Below are 20,208 nucleotides of genomic sequence, written 5' to 3'. Positions count from 1 at the left end.
GATTTTTTTTCTTACTTACCTTGGAAGATAAAAGCGTCAATGTGGGCGAGGATTCCTGTGAAACAAAGACAGAAACACCTGCTTAATTTTTTTTACATTAGTAATCGCTAGTATTTTGAAATGCCAATTTTAAGTACGCAATAGACAAGATTGTATATTGATGTGTTTTATCAGATCAGATCAGATTGTTAATTATTTAAATGTATTTATATGTAAGCTGCCTTCGGGTTTTTTTTAATGGGTTAGAAAGAGACAAACGGTTAAAACAGAGGAATGGAACGGAGGAGACTTAGCAGATTTGGTTGTTAAGATTATTATTTTGTAGATATCTTGTGTCTGAATGAAGGCTATTTATATTGATATAACAACGAATATAAATAAGTTCATAAATACGATAGTATAAGGTACAAACACTGATTTAATTATTATTTGACAAAATTGAGACTTGACAAGAGATTTGACAAAACAAACAAACATAGGTGTAACTAAATTATTTTATAAACTGGACTTGGATTTTAAATTACATAATGAAGCAAGGTCACTAAGTTCGTAACGATATAATCTTTAATATAAGTAAAAATTAATAAATCCGAGTCACAGAGAGTCACAGAGTCACTGAATCCACTGGGCCAACACTCTCTTAATATAAGTTAGGTTTAATTCACGTATACACTGCAACGAACACACAATGTTCTTCCGTAATATAAACATAGGCCATTTAAGATCGTTTCGCTAAAAACTGGTTAGGCAACGGAGACCGTGTACATGCTTTCAGTCACATTGCTGGGTGAGTCATGGTCATGTGAAAATTCCAGGTATCGCGCGAAGCAACAGGAAAATACTTGCGTAAAAGTCTTAATTCTGATATATCTTACAAATGATTTTATTGGCATATCTGAAGTTTGATGTATCAACTTAGCTTAAAAAGGAATGTTATGAGTGTCTCAAAGGAAACCTTAGGGATGACATGATAAATAATACGGTATATTATATACATTTTAGCAGTTTTAAACTTATATCCTTAATGGGAAAATTAATAAAAGATTTGTTTTCTAATTTACCTAAGCTCTCGAAAAGTCGAGTAATAAATGCGTTTCATTCATATACCGTATGAACCGTATCCGTGATAGCTGGCTTATCCTTAAATCTAGGAGGTACTAGGGAAGGAACAAGCTAAAACTACCCATACCGATGATCATGCATGGTTAATGTCACGATTATGAGAAAGAGGTATGTTATGACAGTAGCAAGTGGAGTTGCTACCGTTGGTTGCGACATAAAGGCGTGATGATAATAGGACGTCCTAAAGGATGGAGGATAATAGGACGACGAGGATGCATGGAGAATGTCATGTGGATAAAGCGAGAGACATCAGGACCATAGCAATTGGAGGTGCGTGGTCTCTGCCAAGCCATAAAGGCGTGATAATAATAGGAAGTATTAAAGAAGGGCCAATTAAAATTACCCACAACCGACGAGGATGTATGGAGAATGTCATGTGGATGAAGCGAGAGACATCAGGACCATAGCAATTGGAGGTGCGTGGTCTCTGCCAAGCCATAAAGGCGCGATAATAATAGGACGTATTAAAGAAGGGCCAATTAAAATTACCCACAACCGACGAGGATGTATGGAGAATGTCATGTGGATGAAGCGAGATACATCAGGACCATAGCAATTGGAGGTGCGTAAATAAATCGCTAATTTGATAAAAACATTTCCTTGTACATAAACAAAACATGTTCTTCTATCGCGTTACAAACGTTGATTACAGAAAAGCGCTCGACAAAAAAAGATAAATCGCATGCGCCAAATCTGCCTTTCTTAAATTATGCTGTCATGGTGAACTATAATGCAATTGGATCTTAAAATAATCACACAATAGAAAAAGCGATTTTATTTCCAGGGATTAGGGTTTGGATTTGTATGTAGTACGTTTGAACAATAGACGCATGTACCTGCACAAGGTGACCGGGGAAGGGCACGAGGCTGCCCTTGCGCACCCTATCCCCTATCTGTCTCACTTGCTCGGATTCGCGTGCATTGTTCACTAAAATGACCAGCTTTGAGACTAGGCTTGTGGGTATGTCGATAAAATATATGTAAAACCATTTCTGATTTCGTTTTAATTTATTCTACACAGTAATAATAATTAAAAATTAAGACAAATTTAAAAAGTTTGGTCCCTGCGGCAGTATACTTTTAACGCTGGCAGAATTTCTCGCTGTATTTCGATACCTATTCGTTGAGCGAGGGACAGTTATAATTTGTAATGCTGTATATTTGTGTGTTGGGAATAAATTTCATATGTTTTATTTTATTTAGGAGGCGGCAGTACAACTTCTTTTCCTTTTTATGCGTTTATTGTGTCAAGGAAGAATAATCGCAAATGAAGAAGACAATTAAGAAGTTGAATGGAATATATAATATATTTAATTAAGGAAACAGCAGGTACATGGCAAAGACTGGCACAGTGCTGACAGAAATGCCGGGATTTGGAAGAGGCCTTTGCCAAAAATGTCACATCTAGGAATTAATGATAGAAATATAAACGTAAAGTATCTAATATAGAAGGTTTTTGTTATTATTAACGTATGTTATTGAACAGTTTATTGATAATTTTGAATTACTTAGGATTATTTTAATAAACGCAGTGCTGATGTCGCAAACTTACATTAAGTTATCTATGTATGCTAAGCTATGTAAGCTTTGGTGATTAATAAATATCTATAAAAATCTGTTCTTAAATATATAAAACACCATTTGTATGTCACAAAACTGTGTGAATCTAAATTTTAAAAACTGCAAATCTAATTTAAAGAGTTACCTCGAATATTTCCTTCCGGAATACATTTATATAATCACCCTTCTCGCAAAGTTTTCTTTAAACAAAAAGATTTCTATGTTAACTGAAATTTCAATGAATAGAATCTCATCCATTTGAAGTATGATAAACGAATTATCGATATCGACAAAACAGACAAACACTATTTGCCTTAAGCCAAAAATCACCTCAGACAACAATGTGTACAAGGACAGGTGCTACATTAGGTAATATTCACACTGAACGATCTCTGTATGAGTTCATGTTTAAAATATGAGACAATGCGCTAATCCCCGTTTGTGATAATAGACCTTGTATCGAAATTGCTCAAAACCCAATTATGCTGTACGTTTGATACGATAATGACCGTATGTAAATGAGTAATCGTACAATTACGGCAAAAAACCGGCTGAATCATAACGCGATTTGCGAAATATTTATTTAATTTAGTTTTCAATGTTCGTCTGCAAGAAATAAGGTTCTAATTCAAATTGTTTAATGTTAACAGATGGAGCAATTGTTTAGATAACATTGGGTATATTATTCTTTATAAATAGATAAAAAAAAACTTACAAAAACGCTAGCTGTCGGCAAAAGATTGTATGAATATTATAGCAGTACTATAGCTATTAAAATGGAGAAAGATGGGCTAAAATTAAAGTGTTCTATAATTATTGTATTAATGCCATAAAAATATTGATTTTAAGTGGCGTTTGTGTTTGGATGCTTATAAGCTAAACAACGTTACACGGAAGGTTAAAGACAAATGAAGAAGTTCCTTTACCTTGCATTTTAAATTGTTATAATACAAGTTTTAATTCTTAATTATTACAGCTAATGATATTAAATTAACAAATGTTGGGCTTCCAATATAATCTGGAGTCTGAGTTCATCACTTAGTATAAAGAAAAGTTTTCTCAGAAAAAAAATCATAAAAATCGGTCAAGCCGGCAAACAAAACGAGATTAGGTATATACATTAAGAAAAACACTTTTTGAACGGATTAAAGCTATGTATTATGTAAATAACTATAAGTTTTAATAATAATACATAGCTTTAATCCGTTCAAAAAGTGTTTTTCTTAATGTGTAAAAGCTATTTTAACAAAAGACAATACTAGGTATATACCTGCCAATATTTACATTTATAATAATTAATCCATAAAAGGTTCAGACTTTTCATTAAAAACAATAAATAGTCAGGTCAGGCATATGTTGACTTTTGTTATGCTACCCTATAGAGACGGGATAAACTTTGTTTTATTTCAAAAACATGAATGAACTTAAAAAAAATACTTTAATTGATCCAGCCGTCTTCAAGTTTTGCGCTTGGGAACATATTCTGCGATTCATATGTATTTATATAGATTTATTCGTTGCTGTTGGAGACGGCAAGTAAAAAAAAACATCTAGTTACTGAATACAAATACAGTGTCCTATCATCAGAACATACTATATAAGGGACAAGTTAAAAGTACCCACACGAGAGAGGTATGTCAGAAACGGATGTGAATCCGTATTCTCTGCTCTCTTCGGGAAAAAGGTATGAAATGTCAAATTCCAAATTCAAAATCACTTATTCATTAAAGTAGGTCAATGTACCTACACTTATGAACGTCAATTAAATAAATGCTTCAAAATTTACATGTACTGATAGTTCTCAAATCCCAGAGAGTGAAGATATAAACAAAGTTTAGGAAAGATTTGTATATTTCTAATTTGAAATATATAAATGAATGTAAAAAATACTAGACAGATTTCCAAAATTCTTTCACCGTAACAATGTTAAATCCCTCAGTAACATAAGTATGTTAATAGTGAATATTTTGCTTGAAATGAATGACGATGAGGCAAGTAGGTCACCTAACGGTGTCACCAAGTTTAATTAGATCAGGCTTCATTTAGCCCCGATTTACTTCACAATTACAAAACTATTTACGGATTTTTAATTGGAATTCTTTGCAACTGGCAACCCTTTTCAAACTTACACCAATTAAGAGTTTTATAGTGTTTATCTCGCTTAATTCTAAAGGTTAAACCGCTTCTAAAAACTAAATGAGTCTGATTTTTCTGTTTTCTCTATAAACAATGAAATTTGATTAGGTATATATAATTTTAGTGGCAAACAGAGTACCACTTTTGGACTTGGTGTGTCTTTGGATGATTTTTGGGTGAAAGAGATATGAACGCACCACATGGGTGTCTTTGGGCTACGATGACTGTCCTTTTTGGGCGTACCGTATGCTCGTTTTGTCCAATAAAAAACAAACAGCGGATATGCGTTGTATATTATATTATTAGTATATAGGAAGCAGACGTGCCTGCCAGCTCTAGACAAATTCTTCGGGAATCACACCCAGGTTATCAAGCGATTAACCATGAAAACGCTAGATGAAAATATAAATTAACACAATAAAAGCGATTCTTGTTGAATTGCGAATAAAAAGGATGTTTTTCGGCGCGAGCGCATGCACCTGTCGCTCGACATGTGCAGATTTAGCACAATTTTTATATTATTTTTACTTAATATCCTAAAAGGATAAATTTTGATAAAGTAAGGTCGTTTTTGCATACTTCATCAACTATATAAGGACAGTTCATTCAGTAACAAATGACAGATTAATAATACATATTATATATAAATCTATCAGTTCATAGCATCGTCTAATTTAAAGAACATATACTTCGGGGTTCATTACTATAGAGACTGTGCAAAAGCAAATTTTTTACTACTTTTTACATCAGTTGCACAACAAACTTTTTAGTTCTGTGCCTCAGATTCTGTCTATGTACGACGACACGACAATCTAAGCACGTAGGTAGCCTAGGTAGGATCAGCCTAACACACGCCAACTCTTAGGGTCTAAAGTCAAAGTGAAAGTCAAAAATCATCCGCCACTCTTTTTAATAACCAAGTCTTTAAAAAAAATTAAATAACGTTTCTAAGGAGCTGCAACCATTACACCATGATCCACATGACATCAGCAGGAGGCATGGTGAAATAGGAGCAGCACTTACATTCTCGTGGGAACAACACGCAAATACATAGTCAAATGTAACTAACATCACGGCATACACGAATTCAAGTATGACTAGTCACCACAAGTAGCACCCGTTCACGAGTATAAAGCGAGCTGGTTGCCTTAAGATATTTTCCTTCGTCGTACGAGCGAATGTTAAATGTCCAAAGAAAGTCCTTTTCACAGCCATGGATGGAACCTTCGTCCTCAAGAATCGCTAAAGCTAATACACTAACACTAATCTTAACCTACATAGTGCTAGCTTCTAATATTAATTTAATTAAATTCTAAACATTTTTATGAAACATATTCTTAAGAATCTTGCTACAAGTGCGCATGTGCAATAGTTATTCATTTGACTCGTTCGGTTGTTTACGAGTTGTTACGAATTGACTCGACCATCTTCCCGAAGTGGGATGGTCGAGTCGGAGGAGGGAGTTGTGATTATAAAAGAGGTTGTGACACATGCGCACGGGCCTTTTCTTCGTACAAGTTTGAAGTTATACAGTTCACGTAAAATCAGTGAAGTAAATTATAGTGAATTAAGTCATCATTGAAGTGTTTAATTTCCTACCCTAAGAACTAAATCAACTACCGCTAACAATAGTAATAAGGATAATAAAAAAAAATGTATTAACCATATCCAACACCCACAACTTACAATAAACAACGATGTGAACCCTTAACAAAGTAATTGTCCCTATAATTATGTCCACCACCGGAATAATGTCAAAAAGGTAACACGAATCGAATTGTTAGACCTACTGAAATCCATTTATCAGCTTTCAAACAGCAGTTATAATCAATATGGCAAGAATATCCCGCAAATGTTCACTTAAACCCGCGAAGCATTGTGCTGTGATTGATGCATTCAATCCTGCGCTTAAAGTAAACAATAAAAATGGATAAATAGAAAATTTATACAAATTTATTTACCTGGCAAGTTTTTAACACTTGAGACCACACTTCACTATTTTAGATGGCACTTAAAAATAATTATTAATCTCTCACGTAGTGAAAGTAGATATTCCGACTAACCATTATAGTTTTGTGTCACAGCCGAGCTATCTGTTACATCGGCGTGTGTAACATGTATTATATGTGTTAAAAAGTTTATAAAAACAGAAAGATAAGATGTATTACTAAAGGTACCGATGTCCTAAGGGGGCATGCCCAGGTCATGGGCACGGCATGTAGTGAGACTGTCAGACGAGCGAAGGACCAAAAGGGCGACTGTGTGGGGAGGTCCTATTGGGAAACGATACAGAGGATGTCGCTTACGAGATGGGCATATGACATTATCTATACGGCTGAACGTGAAGTATACCCATGACAGTTATAAATAAAATAGTGTAGTTTTTTTTTTAAATTTCAATACACAGTTTACTTTTATTTTTATTTTATTGAAGTATACTTCTTTTGGCAGGTTAGGGAAAAATGAAGTCACAAAAAAACCGACACGCTGAAGTTAGCTATAGCCAACATTTTGTTTTTTTTGTGATATATTAACTTTATTTCACTAGATAATAAATAAAACTTTTATCATATAAAATACATTTTTTCTATTGTTAGTGTCGCTTTTTCTAAAAACGTAGAATAAAAATTTAGATTTTTTTTAAATCTTGTTACGGCAATAAAGTATAACTTCTAATACGTACATAAATACATACACGTTTATTATTTATCATATATGTATATTTAGATAACGATAGACGGTAACAAGCACTTTTCTTTAATGATAATTGAAAGACCATTAAGTTTATGTCATAATTGTATTTTATTGGAGAACACGACCTTCAGCTGAAGGCTTCCTCCAAATTCTTCCTTTTCCTACTACTTTCCTATCTTTCCCAGATATCTCTTTTATTTCATCTTCCCAGGTTTCTGGTCCTCTCTTTTTAATTCATTAATATTCGAAGTCATTTCTACTATTAACCAGGCAGAATCGTCGTAATTTCTATTTGAAACCGACTATAAAATTGCTTAATACACCGAACGAGCAAGAGTGGTTAGGCGTGTATGACCGCACCTACTATATTGCGAAAAACTTAAGGTCATATGTAATTATAAGTTGCTTTTTGTCTAAGGTCAATTGTCTGGTTTAACCTCATCGAAAATATTATGTTACATCTACCTCCCATAGATGTTAGCAAAAAGTAGTCTGTGTTTATTTCATTCTATATTTGTCTATTGATTTTTAATTATCGTTTTATCTATAACAATAATAGTATATCCAACACACATATTTACAATATTAATAATAATAACGGACAAATAGAAAATTAAAACAAATTTAAAAAATTGTCACTTTTGGCAGTGTAGTTATTTGATACTATACTTTTCGTACTACTATACTATATTTACTCGTTGAGCGAGGTTTGCCAAGCTCTGGAATCACCAGCTATCTACAAGGCGCCTACTTAAATCCGCTATTGTCTAAATATATGTAACGATATAAAATATTATTATACTTAATGGTCAAAACCATGGTCCAAAAACCTTTACAGGCAAAACTGTTCCTACATTTTTTGTTTTCATTAGCCGTACATAATAGTATAGGAGATGTCGGCCCTAACATTTCAACTTTAGTGACAATATTTATATAATCTGTTTAGGTAAATACTTAAGAACACTATATCTGATTAATTCTTCACACGCCACGATGAAAAAACATCGGAACTTTTGTTACAAACAGAGATTAAGACGAAACTTTTTTTTGTAATGTTAACTAAATATCGTTTAGAAAACTGTTCTTGTTTTTATGAAGTAACTAACATTCTTCTATATGTCAGACTATAATTGTTAACTCGCTTAATTAAGTAGAATTAATTTAGTTATATATAATAATAAAACAATAATTTATGTTTCCATGTATTTGTTAATTGTAAGAGAAAAATACAATACAGATTATATAACATTCATAAATAAATCAAACACAAAAATGTATAAACAAAACTCTTGGGCTATCTCTGGCCATGTCTGCGCTCAAGGACGCCCGCTTTGAAAGTGACCCAATGCACTACATCCCTGCTCTGGTCTGGATTAGCGCGCCAAATTGCAATTGTTATTCCCAGAAGTGCCGTTAACTTTGTGTTCTTTTTTTAAATTTTCGATATAGTGTGGTCAGAGGTAAAAAAGTTTTTATTATTGCGTCTGGATTTCGTTAATAATAGTCTTATATGAATTCCACAGACTACTTTAATGATTTTAAGTAGATAATTTTATATTCAGAAACTATGTATAACAGACTTGTGTATAGAATCATTATTTGTATTTGTTTAACCAATATATTTATATTAAAAGGTCTTACGAGAACAATTTGACCCCCTCAAAAACGAATGCTTAAATCTAGTTAGAAAATCACTTATGTGAAAATACATATTGTTAATTGTTATAACCCCAAGCTTAATAGAATTCCTTCGATATAGTAAAGCCTAAAGACCTTTAGGCTTTTAGTATATTATGCTTGTCAGCGAGACAGCGCTAAATGTGATTCCCATACTATGTCAAAAACCAATTGGAGTCTCGAATCAAATGTAAATATTCTAATATGATATTCCGCCTATATCAATAACAAAACCCCCTCTTTTACCACAGTGTAAGCACAATTTGATAGAATGAGAGGATACTTTAATGGCATTAAAAATAAGTCTATATATGCAGAATATCACATATTTTACATGTGGAAACTTTTTAAAAACACAAAAACGGCTTTGTGTCAATGTCTGTGATGTGAATAAAGTTGACGTAAAAAAAGGACATTTATGTGTCAGTTTCATAATCATTTCCACGAGTTTTTTTTCTATGATACAATTTCCTTCCTTCCTGATGTTTTCTGTCTTAAGAGCAATTTATAACGAACAGAAGAAAAAATGTTTCGGTACTCGGAAAATAATGAATAATAAACATGTATTAAAAATATCCAAACCACTCAATAACGCTAGAAAAAGTGTTCCAGTATACATTTACTTGTAATTCCACAATTTTATACAAATATTAATCAAAATTCTACCTACATTCAAAGGATACGTATCAAATACTTTTTTATTCAAGGGACTGGTAATTCGACCAGTAACAATAAGTTGGGTCGAACTTTTTAGACGCGATTTTGACAGATGACGCTGTGGTCTTCGCCGCGAGTTTTAAATTAGGAACGACCATTTAATGCAAAAAGATATACTATACTAAGTGTTGTTTTTTTTAACGTTTGTCCATCTGCAATCCGCCTCTTGGCTTTTATCAGATTTTATAAAATGATGGCAATTAGGGAACGAAAATCCAAGAATTTTTAACTTCCCACCGTAATTCATAAACTATTAGACTGCAGCAAGTTCCGCCCTTTTCAGCCGATACACATAGTCATAGGGGGTTCATTATTTTTGTCTAAATTTGTGTTGTTTTGTGAAAAAAAAAAGTTTATTAAGGTGTCAATTCTTTTGTCAACTATTAAAGTTAACCTTTGGATAATTTTGCGAGTACAGTGACATTTCTCAAAAATATCTGCTTGGCCCAGCCGTTTTCTATTTTCGAACAGTGAACCCAAAACTTTAGAAACTTATGCGCGGGCGCATCATATAATTTATCTCGCCGTTCACCTAATGACCACAAATTAGCATAAAACGATAATATTGCAATTGCGTCGCTTCAAATATCCGAACTAGATTGAATTTTCTCATCTTTTATCTGTTTAAATGTATTTATTAATACCACAGACGCAACATGTTTCAAGATCAAACCGTGATTTGCTGTCAAATTACGAGCAATTAATGTTGCAAACAGATTACTAGAATTAATTTGAATTAATTGTTGATTTAAAAGCTGCTTCTAAAGCTTTTTGTCAAAACACTTCAACGCTAAAGACAGTTTATAAGTAAGATATTTTGTCTTATGATTAAGGCATCTTAAAGGTCTGTTTGAATAATAATTATTATTATGTTCGTTTCACATGCAAATTTGATTTAAAAAGCATATATCTAAATTTGACATTAAAGTACCAGTATGTTCAATAAGGCTGCATCCGCCATCGTGGGAACGAATACATATACTTGTAAATTAATTTTTTTATTTCGTTACGTAAATAAATAGAATTGCAGTAGGCCCGATATAGGCGAGCGACGTAAAATTTAGCTTTTATAAATCCAACGATTCCTTTTTATTACCGATTGGTTAAATATATTTATTTATTCTTCAATATAAATAAATATATATTCCAAAGTCCGTGAAATTTAGGTTGAGCGAGTCCGTATGCCGTTTGGTCAAGAACGATGTCCGCTTCGCACATATCTCTTTGATGATAGGTACCAATTACAAGGAGTTTGGAAACCTCTATTAAGAATGGTAATTTGTGAGTGTACCTACTGGGGTAAGAGCTGATCAAAAAATTTACTTATGTCAAGGTAAAACATGTCGTAATATTGGCAGTTCCTTACAATTTCCTTATAAACCAAAAACATGAAGATTAAAAAATGCTGTATAGTTATGCCCTTGATTTGGTAACTGTTACTCAATATTAATTTAGATTTTCCTTATTTCATATTGACGTTCATAAGTAGCCAATTTGAATAAATAAATAGACACTAATTAAAAACAATCCAACACACTATACAGTATTTACAATATTTTAACCTAAATTAATATAACAAAAAACAATAACTAACTATAAAATATAATAAATAAAATATATTGTTAAAAGGAGTCCCGAGGATACTGATAACGTTCCCCCTTTGAATTGCTAGACTAAGTCTTTGTCCGAGGTACGGCTTTTTTTACTGACAATAAATTAATCTATTTTATTATCAGATCCACCTGACTACTTACTGCACCAGGTCTTGGGCGGGCACTGTAGCGAAAACTATTGTTCTACAAAAGTCGTTAGTGTATATCTGCCTAAATCTAAGAGCATCTTACACATTCTACTTATTTTGAATATTTGGAACAATAATCTTTATGTGTCTGCTTTTAATGTCGTTGTGGCGACATAGCTAATAAGATTTTGAATAACATAATTAGCAGGATAAAAATCTCTCGAGGTCTCGACTATGATGTCACGTGTCAAGTCCGTAAAAAAACTGTTAGATTAAAAGCTTTTATGCATATGAAATGATAACCATGGTGACCTACATACATCTACGTTTATAAATAGGCACTTATATGAATTCTTCAATAGGCATTAACATCAAACAAGATTGTGTTCATTTGAACTATCTATTCTATTTATTTATAGTAAGATCTTTGTTTCCAACACACATATATACATGTCGGAGAATGAATATTTTAAAATTCCCGCCACTATGAAGTTAGTCGTAGAATGCGGTGTGGTATGGTAAGGTAGACTGTCAACGTTGACAATTGACAATGCCTAGTCTGTGTGATCTACCAAATGTCAGTGGCGCGACTGTTTCGTGGCAGTACGTGAATTCTTTAGTCACTTGAGTTTCGAACGTCGCCTGCGCCGGACGTGCGCACTGACTGTGTTATAATGTCGGACGACGGTAGTAACACCAATTTTGCAATTATTAATCGCGTTGAATCTGCAACATACAGTATTTACAATATTCTTAGCCTACATAGTAATAATAATAATTCAAAATTAAAACAAATTTGAAGAGTTGTGTGGCAAGGCATGCTTATTGGTTGAGTAAGGAAAGCACCAGCTCTGAGGTCACCGGTACTACCTACCAGAGGCCAACTTAAATCTTTAACTAGCGCCTGCGCACTTGAACCCCACGGGCCAAGAGTCTCTACTCCAAAGGAACAAAATCAAAGTTAATTAACTAATAAATAAGCACCTATTAATATTCTTCAATAGGCATTAACATCAAATAACATCGTGGTCATTTGTGTAATTAGTTTTTCCATTATTCCATGGAAATTATCATTCACGAAGCCAAAGCCAGGATAATAAATAGGTCATATAAAACTAAACAATAAACTTTTCCTTGAAACAGTTCAAACAGAGGTCAAATATTAAAGAGATCATTGCAATAAATAATAATTTGATAGCCTCTCAAATATTCCGCAATAAATATGGAGATTCATTAATCTCACACTTCCGGTGCGATATTAACTATAGTATTAATTGGAGTACATTTACTGGATTTATTAATATTTATTTCACACGAGCAGTGTTAGCGAATGTAATATATAGAGGAAGGTTGGTATCTGTTCCTTCAAATTAAAGAGATCGAATAATGGAAAGACACCACTGACTGGAAGGCCCTAGTGGGTAAGGTCGAAAAGTTATCAGCGCTCGGAACAGCTTTTTGGCGCGTAGGTAGGTGTCGCTATTATGTCATCTTCATACATCACGTGATACATTGGGCTATATCTGGACATATAGAGGGATGTATGGAAAATAATGATTTGGGGAGGCTCCGTCGTGATTACTTCTACCGTAAAAAAATTGTTGTCGGGTTACGGATGATAGTTTAACGTGACAACGTCATAGCAAAACATTGATGAAATGATTGCATACTTTTTCTGATTAAAATTGAATAATTTTGATTCAATTATCACTTTTTTGTATGGATACAAAGAAGGAGTGTATTTTCAGACGCATAAGCTAATCGAGCGAAGGAGAGACAGATGCGGCGCAAGCGTTCAATAAGCGTAAATGGACAATGAGCGTAACGGGACGGTGAGCTTTTTTTAGACGATGTCAGGTCAAAAGCATTATTATGTAGATTAATAAAAAGGTATATATAACAGTAAATATAATCTACAGGATTTTTTTAAAATACTTCAAAATAATGAAAGCAGTTAGCCAGAGAAGGTATATGGTTAATCAATCAATCCGTTTGATTTTCCTTATATATTTAACTTGGTCACGACAAGATATATTAATAAAATAATGTTTGTGAAGTTATGATGCACTTTTGAACAAAGTGAAACTTCTTCAGGTATTTTGATTTCAGTTTAAGGCAGTTTCTTATACGATGTGATTTCAATTATTATCTTTACGTTGACTTTAAACCATATAGATTATTTCTAGAGTACCCCCAACAGAGCGAAACGCGTTTACTGTAAATCTATTATTTTGACATGTTAATGAATTAAAATAAAACAATAAAATGGATATTGGAGATTCGTGTCATTATAAGAGTAATGTTACGAGCCAGTATATGTAAATAAACACTTATTTTTGTGTATGTTTTATTTAATTGTTTTTTCATATGTTACAGGAGGCAAACATAGAGGCGGCTCATCTGATGTTAAGTGATGCCATGGAAACTCACACTGCCAGAAGGCCATGTTCAGAATTGGTACGCTGTTTTCTTGAATGATCCTATGTCGAATTGGTTCCGAAATACTTCAGTGGGCAGCTGATTCCAGATAGTGGTGGGACGGGAACGGGGAATCGTAATATTAAGAGTGTGTTAATCTGTGGAAAATGACGCGAGTCATTTAAATTTTTACAAGAAGTTTTTATTCGTAAAATATGTTCAATAAAGTAACAAACTTTAAATGTTTTACTTGAAACTGGCTAAAAGTTAAAAATATTGCCATAATAATAATAAAAAAAGTTCTAAATGTTTTTTCTCAGGTAATTGATTAGTTGTGCGTTACTTTCTTCGGAAGTATTAAATAACTACGCTAATAACGCTTTTTGTATAATATTTTTAGTAAGTTTAAGAAAGATGTCTTTTAAGCTTAGAGCCGTGTTGGCCTAGTAAGTTCAGCGACTCTCATCGCAAATTTCGTAGGTTCGATCTCCGGCTGTGTATCAATGGACTTACTTTCTATGTGAGCATGTAACATTCGCTCGAACGGTGAAGGAAAACATTGTGAGAAAACCAACAACCCAAACAAAAACAAAAACCCAAAAACTGAGGTGGTGTGTAGCCATACATTGGACAGTCAGTCAAGACATGTATTACCGCCTCTTCAGCTGTTTTGCTGGACAAGCAGTACTTTGTCTAACTCTGACTTCACGTATATTTAGTTTTTGATTATTTTTTAAAAACTTAACTGAGAATAAGTCAATTAGTGAGAATATTTCAGCAACACATAGGAATTTTTATTTATTATTATTATTTACATTCGTTTCATACATTATTAGTATTAACACCACAAGACACCATGAAGGGAGAAATTTCGAATTTTAGACGTAATATATTCTTAAAGCCTTATTGTATGAACAAAAAAAAATAACCATCTTAAAACAAATGGTGAATTTCACCAGTATAATACTCGAAACAGAACAAATCTAAGCGTACGACCAACAAGGCTCCAGAAGATAAACCACTCCTTATATGGAAATTGTAATCGTTTTTACAACAAACTCCCAAACCAAATTAATGAATTATAACTGAATAAATTTAAAGCTCTCGTTAAACTTAAATTAATCACTGAAGCTTTTTATAAATTTGTCAAATATTTAAACGATCCTAATCCTTGGGATTGATTTGCTCCAGTTCAAATCATTTGTGTGACTCAAAACTTAGCGATTAAAAAGAGTATCGAGAGTTTCTTGTCAGTTCTACGCCCTTGCCTTGGGAACTGGTAATAAATGTAATTTAGAATCGATTTAACATCTTTTCTGATGACGTTCATAAGTGTACTTTACAATCACCGATTTCAAGGTACTGAGACCAAAAATTAGTTTTTAAGGTTTATTCAACACTTGTTTTTCCTAGATTGACGAAAAAATGGTCGTCTGTTTTTGGGATGTCAGAATTAACATTACCACAAGACATCAAAAAGCGAGAAATTTTCCCTTTTTTTATTATTTTTTATTAAATTATAAATAAACTAAAAGTCCAGACCAACACCAAACCACTACTTTGGTCTCAAGGGCACAGTAGGTATAAATTAAATTCCTTATAAACTAAAGATAAAAAGTATTGATTGTGTTTTTACTCTTTAATTTCATTTGTTGACAGAGGCTAATAATTAAACAGTTTCTGTGTTTAATTAATGAGTGACAATACGTGAGGACACTTACTGAAACAAAACACAATCGAAATCTCCATTGCAAGGTAATAATTATTTGTAAAATGGCAACATTTTTTTACAGATGCTACCACATGCCGCATAGACAATGACATCCATTATCCCTGACAGTGCGCTCATTACCGCGTTTTTGCGTCTGGTATTGTTCGGGCGCGTCTACCTGTGCCATATCGAGATTGAGTTTGGAATCTCACTTATTGTTATTCCATCCCTTACCGGCTTTATAGACGAGCGTTTAGTTACCGAAGCCGAACACGCGTTTGTGATTACATAAAGTTGTTTTTGATTTATGCGGCTACAACCTTCTTAAACAATTTATCAATCATTATTTTCCACCTCACCAAAGAGGACCAGCGGAAATATTTGAAGAGGCAGGAAGACTTTGACTATGTTTGTCAGTAACAATCTAGATTTTCTTTGTCGTTAATTTATTTATTGTCGTTTGTATAATATTAAATTTCAGTTTCTTTTGTCTATATTGTACTCACTTACTTATGTTTCCTGTTTCATATATATTGTTTATAAATGTAATCTGTTTTAGTTTTGTATATTGTCTAAGTATTAGCTATAAGATTACTAATAAATAAATAAATAAAAATTCATATTATTTACATAATTTGACGTTTCGAGTGCCTGTTAGCAGTCATGGTGGTTAAGATTTAATTGAACGTTATAAAGGCAACTTTAATTCTATACAGTTAAAAAAACAAATGGTTGTTAGTTTTGTTATTACACCTTAGTTATTGTTATTTATTTGTGTTCTGCAGTATAGACCTCTTTTGAGTAAAGTCTTTCTGCACTTTGCATTTGAATCTTAATTTAGCTTCCTCCTTCCATTTCTCCGTAGAAACCTTAACTTACTGTCAGCCCATCAGTTTTGTGGTCTTAACACATTACTTTTCCAAGGGGTGAGCCAGGGGGTTGGCTCCGGTGGTACATCCTTTATCTGTGCGCTTTTCAATAGTGCCTACCCATTTCCATTTCAGCTGATTAACATGACACCTGTATACTACTGTTAAGAAATTGGAAATGGGAATATTTGGACGGAAGACCGAAGACGAGGCAAAAAGAAATAAAGTTTTTTTGCCCCTTGACAATATTGCATGCTGGTGCCTATAGGACCTTAGAAGTCCTGTGTTCACCAGCCTTTTATCGCGGACAGAAAATATACAAAGAGATTACATTCTATTAATTAACAAAAGTAATATGTTGATAACACTAATGTAAATTGCTGTACTAATAATTATTGATACCAAGTTATTTATAAGAATAAAGAGACTTTCAATTCAGTTGAGTTTTGTTCTAAGAAAACGCCATTTTGTTTTTGTTATGGATTGGTGATTAGTTGTTTATTTGACATATTATGTACACGATCTGTTGCAAGGAACGTTTCTATTTTGGTTTTGAAAACAGCGAATAGCTAATTATAGACTTAAAAATAGTCTTTATAGTACGAGAGCTATCTTTTTTTAGAGCAGAGTTGTCCTAGTGGTTTCAGCGTGCGACTCTCATCTCTGAAGTCGTAGTTTCAATCTCCGGCTGTGCATCAATGGACGTTCTGTCTATTTACGCATTTAACATTACCTCGAACGGCGAAAGAAAAAATTGTAAATAAACTGGTTTGCCTTAGATCAAAAAGTCGATGGCGTATATTAGGCGAAGGAGGCTGATGACCTACTTGCCTATTAGACAAATAATCATGAAACAGAAGTAAAAATCTGAGGCCCAGTCTAAAAAGGTTGTATCGCCACTGATTTGTATTTGTATCTTTAAACACACCATCTAAAACGCCTCGTTTACAAGCACATCTATTTTTACTTACAATTTTGCCGACAATTTCTAATGGATAAAAAATTGTGCAAGTCATTTGACATTTTGAAGTAACTCAAAAATATATGAATAGAAATCGAATTTAAAAGTAATTTTAGGGTTGTTTATATAGGCATATATAGTTTATTTTATATAGATGATAGGTACACTTTGTTATTTCATCTCTATTCGAGATATGGTTCACGGAGAAATTTTAAAATGGCTTCATAATTAACAACTGTAAGCCATGCCAAAATCGCTTTAAAATAATTGAATTGCCACCGAACTTGGGGCTGGGCAATCGAAGGGTTCAATAACTCGGGTTTGTACCTAGTGGATATGTGCGAAGGCCAAGTTTGCGATACCAAGGTCCAGAACCAGTCTGTTGCAGAGTCCCGTTAACAAAGATGTTGCCTAATGACTGCTGCCTCCGACTATCGACATCTTTATATATTTGCTGAGTGAGTTCACAGTAGCGATGTGCATTCAAAGACAAATCGTCGTCTAGTTTTGGTTTATGTAAGAATTATTTGGCACATAACCTTTACTATAAGTGAGTAGACTCAAAGGAACTAGCACCTTTTAGATCTAGCAACTTTAAGGGAAATTGAAACAGTCGTTAAAACACTTCTGGTTCAAATGTTACTGCTAGGTTAAGACAGGTGTTTAAGAATTAGTAATTCATTGTTTATTAAAAAAAATCAGCGGTGCTACAAACTTTTTAGGTCTATGCCTTGGATTTCTGTACCTGTATCATAATCAATCTAATAGGCAACTAGATGATCAGCCTGTGCCTGACACACGCCATCCACTTTTTGGGTCTAAGGCAAGCCGGTTATTCACGATGTTTTTCTTGAAAGTCCATTGGAGCACAGCCGGAGATCGAACCTGAAAATCAAGGATGTGAGACGCACTCTGAAGCCACTAGGCCAACGCTTACGTTTTAAAGATCAATAGCTTATTTGAAGAATATTTTATAATTCACTTGATATTTCCTTTAGAAGAAGATTATCACTAATTTGATTATTGGAATAAGATTCCGTTTACACTAAGTCTCGTCTTCGTTGAAACCTGAAAGAAGAGGAAATAATTGTGGAAAAGAGTAGAGAACATTTCAAATAAATACACTAAAACTATACCCACACAACACTCCTAATAAAATTCCGTATATTCAAGCCGGGTTGTTTTTTTGTCAATTAAAATTTACCGAGGGACCTCAGGTACCCGTAAGTCAAATACGATTAACTCTTTTTTGTCTCATATCTGAGATAACGGATGGAATTTAAATTGTAACATACCGGAATTTGGATTTATATTTGTTACATTTTATTATTTGTAAAGAGCTTTGCAAAAGGGTTTGCATTATTCACCAACCGGGTATGGAAGATAAATTTTTAAAGATATATGTGTATGTAAGATGTGCCTTTGCTCGGCAACGGACCTTTAAATCGGTACGTTATTTTCTTGAAGGACCCTATGTCGAATTGGTTTGAAAATACTTCAGAGGGCAGCTGGTTCCACATAGTGGTGGTGCGCAGCAAAACTGTCTTAAGAATCACTGTGTTGTGGAACGATGGACGTCGAGGTGATACGGGTGCAATTTTGTATTTTGGCTTGCCTTGGCGCCAAAACCATGGTATATGCGGTAGAAGATGCAGAGTGACACCACATCTCTATGCAACGCCAAGGGTTCAAGCGGCTTGGATAGGTATCGGTCGACGACGATTCGAACCGCTCTTCGTTGATAATAGTCAGGTGGTACTAGTACTGGGGAGGTCCCGACCATAGGTGAGAACAATACTTCATGTGGAGCCGAATTTGCGCTTTATACAATAGAAAGCGATGGCTCGGAGTGAAGTATCGTCTCGCCTTGATGAGCACAGAAAGCTTCTTGCAGATTAATTTAGCCATTCTCTCCGCTGTTGTCCGCATAGCAATGAATATTGCTAATCATTGATATGCAGAAGAAACAGGATCGGGGATAAGACACTGCCTTGTGGGACCCATCATTCAGACCCAGATTCATTCGCATTACTCAGGGCTTGGAGGCTTCGAGTGAAGCGCTCATTGTCATACCCAATCAAAGGTTTTCGCTTTATCCACGTCAATTGCTAGCGCCTCCACCTTGGAATCGTTTGCCCCAGCTGAGCTGAACGACCACGACAAAAGCCATACTGATAATCTCTAATCAGCTGGTGGTCATCTAGATACTTCAGGAGCTGGCCGTTCAAAGGTTCTCATTATTTTGGAGAACTAAACATTTTGTGTGTATTGTGAATTGTACATAAACCTTAATAAACGGTCCCCAACTCCGAATATAACATATAAACGAATCCAAAATCATTTTTAAACAATTGCTCTTCGAATTACCGCATCAATATCTTTTATTACAAATTTAAAAAAAATAACCTGTCCACACTTAAGTTCACAGGTAGAAACTTCATAAACATTGAACATACGAGAGCAATTAACTTTTGGTACCTGCGTACGCACACATACATACGATCATATCACAATACATCACACTACTCTACGATATGTTTTGTGTCCATTGCTGGTTATATTAATTATTTATTTATGTTCTCTCGGGGCACATGGCAAGAGG

General features: G+C 33.8%; 1 protein-coding gene across 14 annotated transcripts in view; it reads right to left on the bottom strand.

Moving 5' to 3' along the window:
- LOC123706868 (voltage-dependent L-type calcium channel subunit beta-2) overlaps positions 1–20,208 on the bottom strand; it is a 149,828-nt gene that overhangs the window by 53,609 nt on the left and 76,011 nt on the right. For 12 of the 14 annotated variants that reach the window (XR_006753440.1, XR_006753441.1, XR_006753442.1 and 9 more), the window contains one exon: positions 20–55. The exons of the other annotated variants lie outside the window; for them this stretch is intronic. Coding sequence is in view for 9 of the 12 variants with exons in the window: in XM_045656420.1 (XP_045512376.1) it covers positions 20–55 (36 nt within the window). In the remaining 3 variants the exon portion in view is untranslated. The remainder of the gene's footprint in view (positions 1–19; positions 56–20,208) is intronic. 14 annotated transcript variants of the gene reach the window in all.

This window comes from Pieris brassicae, chromosome 3 (assembly GCF_905147105.1).
Source record: "Pieris brassicae chromosome 3, ilPieBrab1.1, whole genome shotgun sequence".
Lineage (NCBI taxonomy): Eukaryota > Metazoa > Arthropoda > Insecta > Lepidoptera > Pieridae > Pieris > Pieris brassicae.
This window is presented reverse-complemented; position numbering and strand designations above follow the sequence as displayed.